At 44.3% G+C, this 7,899-nt stretch overlaps 1 protein-coding gene across 3 annotated transcripts in view; it reads right to left on the bottom strand.

Moving 5' to 3' along the window:
• Vipas39 (VPS33B interacting protein, apical-basolateral polarity regulator, spe-39 homolog) overlaps positions 1 to 7,899 on the bottom strand; it is a 26,308-nt gene that overhangs the window by 5,318 nt on the left and 13,091 nt on the right. For all 3 annotated transcript variants that reach the window (XM_026780357.1, XM_005343403.3, XM_026780361.1), the window contains exons 11-16: positions 6,471 to 6,498; positions 5,512 to 5,585; positions 2,322 to 2,397; positions 1,448 to 1,582; positions 817 to 858; positions 176 to 265 (exon numbers count right to left, since the gene is read on the bottom strand). In XM_026780357.1, coding sequence (XP_026636158.1) covers positions 176 to 265; positions 817 to 858; positions 1,448 to 1,582; positions 2,322 to 2,397; positions 5,512 to 5,585; positions 6,471 to 6,498 — 445 coding nt within the window. The remainder of the gene's footprint in view (positions 1 to 175; positions 266 to 816; positions 859 to 1,447; positions 1,583 to 2,321; positions 2,398 to 5,511; positions 5,586 to 6,470; positions 6,499 to 7,899) is intronic.

A 7,899-nucleotide genomic window follows, 5' to 3' on the forward strand; every position in this document is an offset into this window, starting at 1 on the left:
ACAATGCTAATAAATTAGTAGGTAGAAACTAGACTTTTTTTTCACATTTTCTTTACATCTAAAATTTTGTAACACTGAAGGCTGGAAGAAAATTCGTCGGCACCTAGAACTTGAGAGGCCTACAAAGGCTTTCTCGCTCCAGCAGCCTCAGAAGCACAAGTGTCAGGACACCTACCTTTGTGGTGAAGAGGGCATCAACATCATTCCAGGCTCGAAGCTTGGCACGAGCCGCCAAGGCTGTCAGCACATACTGCTTATCTGGGATCTGAAGGGCAGCGGCCAGAAGAGGTGTGGGCAAACAGAAATGCATCCACTGAGTGCTTCAGAATTTTAGAAAAGTGCTTACATTTGCTGGTACTGATCCCTTAAAACTAATGGATTTCTACTCATCCCGGGTGCATGGACTGGCTTTCCGGAGCCCATTCCCTACGGTGGGATACCTTGCTCAGTCTTGATATAGGGGGAAGGGCCTGGTCCTGCTCAACTTGGTATGTCAGACTTTGTTGAATCCCTTACCCCCTCTGAGGAGTGGATAGGGGATGGAATGGGGGAGGTGAGGAGAGACAGAAGGGGAGGGAGGAGAAACTGGGGTTGGTATGTAAAATGAAAAACAAAATCAATGAATTTCTCAGGTCATCTAAGATCACCAATCTTCCAAGCCCCACACTGCTGCACACAGTAACATTAAGATTCTCTCACTTCCCACAAACTCCTAACTTTCTACCATTAACCCTGGACGTGTACAGGGTCATCATGTAACATAAACACCATGCAAAACTCTGACCCTACTCTGCAAAAGAACTAATGAAATGCTACCTTGAATGTCTTCTTCAGGTTGATGGGACTGCTGAAGGTCCCCTAGGACGAAAGAGGAAAAGAAACTTTGATGACATCACTCAAGTGATTTAAAGGTGTGCGCCACCACTGCCTGGCTCAGGTCTAAACATTTTAAAAAAAAGAAAAAGAGGGCTGGAGAGGTGACTCAGTGGTCAAGAGCACCGGCTGCTCCTGCAGAGGACCTGGCTTCAACTCCCAGCATCCACGGGGCAGCTCACCACCACCGGAAATCCAAGCCCAAGGGAACAGATACCCTGTTTGGCCTCCATAGGCACCAGGCATGCACTGGTACCCAGACATGTATGCGGGAAAATAAACCACTTAAGATTAAAAAAAAAAGAATCATTATAAATCATTATAAATAGGCAGCAATCCATTGCCATGATACTGTTCTCTCTCTAAGGGAGCCAGCACCAGAGACACCCAGTACCCTGCTAGCATGTCAGCCATACATGGCCACACAAACCCTCCTAAACCTTTGTCCCTTTTGGCTCTCTCACTCTCATGAGGGCCTGAGAAGTTTTGGGTGATTTCTAAGACTACACAAGCCCGCTGACAATACCTCACAACACTGGATTTGAACAATGCTCCGTGCTTATTCCGCCTGTACCTCGGACTCCGTGTAGTGATAGAAGCAGGCATAGAAAAGCGTCGTCACCAGCGGCATGTTGAGAATGGAGGCTTTGCGGGGGTGCTTTCGGAAGATCTCAGTCTGCCCCGCAGACTCTAGATGGCGATCGTTTGCCTGTGACAGAGTGAGCCAAGTGAAAAAAGGAACAATGTCCATGGCGAAAGGCAGGGAAAAAAAAACCTATCCTACTACAACAATTGTGTTTACCACCCTAGAATGAAGCAAAAAAAGAAAAACACAGAAAATGCTTAGGGCCGGGCGATGGTGGCGCACGCCTTTAATCCCAGCACTCGGGAGGCAGAGGCAGGCAGATCTCTGTGAGTTCGAGACCAGCCTGGTCTACAGAGCTAGTTCCAGGACAGGCTCCAAAGCCACAGAGAAACCCTGCCTCGAAAAACAAAAACAAAAACAACAAAAAAAAGAAATTGCCTAGGATATCCCAGGGAGGACTAAATTCCATAAATGGATCATAGATTTTAAGTTTAACTAAGAGATTTCAACAGCTGAGATTGGTATTGCATGCCTGTGATCCCTTCATTTGGGAGAGGGAGTCAGGAAGATCAAGAGTTCATGGCCTTACTACACAGTGAGCTCTAGGCCAGCCTGTCTCAAAAACAAAAAGAAAGGAAAAAAAGAAAAGAAAGAAAAGAAGGGAGGAAGGGAGAATTTTGGCAGTGGAGATGATATAAACAATCTGGAATAAAGAGGAAATATGAAATACTTCCAGATTAGCAGCATGCCTAAGAATAATCAAGAAAAAGGAGCAGAATTAAGAGGCTGTGCGGGAAAACAGCGTGTGCAGAGCCAAGGAGTGGCCTAGACGTTGAGTGCGGAAAGCAGAGAGGAGTCTAACCTCAATGATGATCTGGCGTTCCAGGAGCGTGTAATGGTCTTGTATGTGTGCAGAATCTTCTGCTGAAAATGGCAAACTGGTAAAGAGCCACAAGTTAGTGTCTTTTTTTTTTTTTTTTATGTGAAAAGCAAACCCAACCCAACAATACCAAATGGCTGTTAAACCCTTCTGAGGCTCACAGTGTGGTGATGCTTTGTTTGTGCTTTAACAAATAGAGCTTGTTCAAAGATCCAAGTGCGGAGCTAGCCACACTAGTTAGCCATAACGACCAGGCAGTAGTGGCACACATCTTTAATCCTAGGACTCAGGAGGCAGAGGCATAGACCCCTCTCTATGAGTTCAAGGCCACCCTGGGTAACAAGAGACTGAATCAGTCTAAAAGAGTAACAGAGCCAAGCAGTGGTGACTCAAACTTTTAATCTCAGCACTAAGGAGGTGGAGATGGGAAGTGATATGGCTGGGTAGAGAGAAGACTATAAGGCAGGAGGAAATAGGAGCTCAGGATTCACTATGAGGTTTCATAGAGAAGACATTCAGTCTGAGGACTTCTAGAGACATGATATCCCATTTGATCTGAGAATTTTATAGAGGTAAGAACTAGCAGCTTGCTGTTCTCCTTCTCTTACCTTTCAGCTTTCACCCCCTAATATCTGACTCTGAGCTTTTACTATTAAGACCAATTCGAACTTGTGTAACATCATGGTTTTAACACGTCTGCTCTCTATGCCCCTTTACAGTGTCCCAAGAGAGAAAAGCAGGAGACAGAGCAAACCTAGTCGGATGTTGCATGAGTTTTTCCAATTGGAGCTTGGGATGTAATGTGGATGGTGCAGGGCTTGCCCAGTGTGTAAGAAGTCCCAGGTTCAATCCCCAGCACTGCATAGACTAGTGAGGTGGTAAATGCCTATTATCCCAGCTTCCACACTTGACCACAGAGGGAATTCAAGGCCAGCCTGGGCTACATAATACTCTATTTCAAAAGAGAGAGAGAGGTTGTGATTTTGAAAACTTAAAAGGGATCTCCTGAAAGTTCACAAAATGCACAGCTCTAAGTGACTGTGTTGTGGTAGGAGTAAGGATCAGCTTATTTGGGGAGTGAGTCACAAAGCTGGTAAGTGAGCCCATCATCAAATGCCCACAAAGCTCTGTGCCTTGCTGTGCTGAACTCTACTTAATCTGTTAACTATTTTTAGAGCAGAGTAATAAAAAACAAATTAAATTATACAACATGGTGGTAGATTGGCAAATATCCAAAGATTGTACCAATCTACAGAAATCTATGTCTTTAGCAGATGTGGTAGCATGACACGTGTTTGTAAATCAGCACTTGTGAGGTGGAGCTAGGAGGTTCAGGAGTTCAAGGTCATTCTTGATTACATAGCAAGTTCAAAGCCAGTCTGGGACACACACATTGGAAGGCACCCTAAATCTACCCTTTCTTTCTAGGACCCTTAATTCAATTCCTCATGTTGTGGTGACTCCCAACCATAAAATTATTTCTACTCCTGTTGCTACTTCATATCTGTAATTTTACTACTATTATAAATTGTAATATAAATATCTCATATGTGACTCCTACAGGGGTCATGACCCACAGGTGGAGAACCACTGCTTTAGACACAGTGTTGCCTGTTCCTCTAATCACTGCAGAAAGAATTCTGAAATCAATTACTGTCCCAGGTAAGTCATAGCTATATGTCTGGTAACATTAAAATTAGGGATTTTATAGACAAGCAAATTTGTCTTTTTTTTTTTTTTTTTGGAGACAGGTTTTCTTTGTATAGCCCTGGCTGTCCTGGAACTCTCAATGTAGACCAGGCTGGCCTTGAACTCAGGCCTATTTGCCTCTGCCTTCCAAATGCTAGGATTAAAGGTGGATACCACCAGCACCCAGTTGTCAAGCACTTCTAAATGTGACCCAGGAATCCTGCCATGAAGAATGGCTGAAACAACTGTGAACGATGGGCCTTGAGGAGCAGGGGCCACACTGGGAGACTATGAGGTGCATAGAAAGATACTGAAATGTTGTAGGGAGGCTGCTTGTTGGTGCCTGGCTAGCTCAGTTGATAGAGCATGAGACTCTTAATCTCAGGATTGTGGGTTCAAGCCCCACACTGGGTGCCAATTTCTAGTATGGAGAGCAGTTTGTTTGTTCCTGACTGCTCAGCCCCAAAATAATAATACAGAAACTATCATTAAAACATTGCTTGGCCCATTAGCTCTAGCTTCTTATTGGCTAACACTTATGTCTTAATTTAACCCATTTCTAGTAATCTATGTATCGCCACATTGCTGTGGCTTACCAGGTAAAGTTCCCAGCATCTGTCTCCAATGGCGCTACATGGCGTCTTCCTGACTCTGCCTCCTTTCTCCCAGCATTCAGTTTAGTTTTCCTGCCTACCTAAGTCCTGCCCTATCAACAGGCCAAGGCAGTTTCTTTATTCATTAATGGTAATCACAGCATACAGAGAGGAATCCCACATATTCAAAAAGCTCATTTCAGCTTAACCTGAGGAAGCCTTTCCTATAGCAAAGGCAGGGCAACAAGAAAATTAATTACTTCCAAGAGCACTTAGCATTCTATCAGAAGAACAGTAACATCTGGGGCTTTGTTTGCTCTTAATGAAGATTTACAATTGAGATGAAAGCTTGCACTAGAGCAGCAGTCCTGACACTCTCAGGCTTCAAGACCCATAGCACAAAAAAATGTACAAGGTACATAAAAAAATATTACCTTTTAATTTTATTACATTAAGATTAAATCTGAACCACCCACTCCACTCCATTCTCTTTTGTTTTGTTTTGTTTTGTTTTGTTTTGTTTTACGAGACAGGGTTTCTCTGTGGTTTTGGAGCCTGTCCTGGAACTTGTAGACCAGGCTGGTCTCGAACTCACAGAGATCTGCCTGCCTCTGCCTCCCAAGTGCTGGGATTAAAGGCGTGCGCCACCACCGCCCGGCTCTCCATTCTCTTTTGTTGTTGTTTTTTGTCTTTTGACACAGGGCTTCTCTGTAGCTTTGGAACCTGTCCTCCTGGAACTAGTTCTTGTAGACCATGACCTCAAACTCACAGAGATGCATCTGCCTCTGCCTCCTGAGTGCTAGGATTAAAGGTGTGCACCATCACTACTCAGCTTATCCTCTTTTCTTCTCCTGACTACATCTACATAAAACGGCTTTCCCCATACTTACCCAATGCATGTCTTCAGAAATTCTTTTCGTTTTTCAGGGTCCTGGATGTTTAAATGCTCTCGATAATGGGTCAGCTACAAAAAAAAACAAAAAACAAAAAACAGAATTTTAAGCTATCATGTTTCCTTGGAAGAGAAAGAGCAGAGATAGCACTCAGAGGCATAGCACTTCTCTAAGCACACATATGAGCACAAAGAGAGTGGCATACACACACACACACACACACACAGGGAAGAGAATGAGAAAGGAAGAGTACTAAGTGAATGTGTATGTGTGTGTACATGTGTGTGTGTACTTGCCTATGTTTCTTATGTGGAAGAGCCAGAGGCCAATATCTGGTACTTTCTCTATTGCTCTCCACATTGTCTCTTTATAGATTTATTCTAAGTGTGTCCACACATGCTTGAGTGCAGGTGCATGAAGAGCAGAAGACATTAGAGCTCCTGAAGCTGAAGTTACAGGTAGTTATGAGCTGCCTGACATAGGAGCAATACACACTGTTAGCTTGTGAGCCAGGGACTCTCACTGCACCAGAGGCCAGACTTCCAGGTCAGCAAGCTTCTGGGATCCTCTGTCTCCACTGCCTCAGCACTGGACTTACAGACACATAGCTACTGTACCCAACTTTTCAACAGATCCTGGGGACCCAGACAAAGGGTTTTTATGCTTGCATAGTGAGCATTTTATCTGCCAAGCCATCTCCTCAGCTTGTAAGTAAACTTTTTATGCTCTAAAAACCCAAATTCTTTACTCTCAGAGAGTTCTTCTAGACTATAGATGTTTATGTGTGTGATTGGGGAATAGGGTTGGCAGTGTCATTTTCTGGATACCTGTCTTCTAGATTGCATCAACAAAGAAAAGGGAACAATCCAATTGACAGGACAGCTTGGTGGCTAGGCTGGGTTTTGGCTTAGATGGTTGGTAAACAGACTCCCAACAGAAACAAATACCACACTTACCGCCAGCTCTTCTGTTCTATCTAGGAACCTGGGGAAAAGCAGAAGGAAGCGGGACAGTTTAATCTACTGAGGTGTGGCATTCCAACAAGCTCTAGAAGGAACAGTTCCACTCATCGTCTCTACATAATGACACAAGCCTTACGCTTGTATTTCTTTTTTTAAGATTTATTTATTCATGTATTTTATGTGTATGACTACTCTGTCTTCAGAGAAGACAGAGGAAGAAGGAATCTGATCTCGGTACAGATGGTTGTGAGCCACAAGGTAGTTGCTGGGAATTGAACTCAGAACCCTTGGAAGAACAGCCAAGTGCTCTTAACCACTGAGCCATCTCTCCAGCCCCTACTCTTACATTTCTCCCACCTCAACCCCTTCAAAACACAGGGTGACTTATGGACCTACTGTTCCCTAATTTAGTTATGACTAAATGAAACAGGCAGGGCAGGGCACGAAGAGCTTAAACAGATGGCACTAGCCCTTGGCCACCTGTGTGTTTGTTTCTTTACATAAAATACTGTTTTCTGTCAAAAGAATCTTGACAACAGACATTCTACACAATTCATTTCATTCATGCAGAGAATAATGTAGCTGGTCTTTGTTCCCTCCTTATTCTGAAGAGATCGTAATTAACAATACTGCATGGCACAGAAGTGATGCTTGACAAGACTTCCCCGACTGGAAAGGAAAGCCAGGAAGAGCACCAGCCTGCCTCTGTGGGCACATCTACTGCAGCTGGTTCCTTCTAACCTAGCCAGGAAAGCTGCTCTCCCACACCAGCCTGACCACAGGCCACAAACCCTAGGGGGTTCTAACACCTTCACTGACACTGAGGAAAGGATAAAACATACACACAGTTTAATCCAGGAGCAGGAAATCACCCCCATTGAGTGGAATGAGAGAAGGAAAACATGGTAGAAGGCCACCAAGCAGACAGTCCACCTCTCACCTAGCCTCCTAGTACAACTCAAATCCTAGCTAGCGCTTCCATGAGACTCCCATGGGGAATCTGACACCTCCTTTTCTACTGTGCTTATCACTGGTTACACTTGAACAAGAGGGAACCTTTAACCAGTGATGTATAAGAAAATGTTTGTCAAACACTGATTAACACAACAGATTGTTCTGGCCTACTCACTTCAGTCTTTGTTACCCTGTGTGGTAGATACCACCACCTCCATTTTACAAGGGGAAAACCCCACTCTCAGGAAATGTAGTGACTTGCACAAGATAACAGGATAATGCATAATAGCACACACACAGTCCAAGTATGGCTGACTTTGGAGCTGACTCCGAGCACCCCTGCCGTGCAACCAGGCTGTACCCTGTAGCTATCCTGGTGTAACTGTCCCAACCAGGCTGTACCCTGTAGCTATCCTGGTGTAACTATCCTGGTGTAGCTATCCTGGTGTAGCTATCCTGGTGTAGCTAT

Source organism: Microtus ochrogaster, chromosome 1 (genome assembly GCF_000317375.1).
Source record: "Microtus ochrogaster isolate Prairie Vole_2 chromosome 1, MicOch1.0, whole genome shotgun sequence".
Taxonomy (NCBI): domain Eukaryota; kingdom Metazoa; phylum Chordata; class Mammalia; order Rodentia; family Cricetidae; genus Microtus; species Microtus ochrogaster.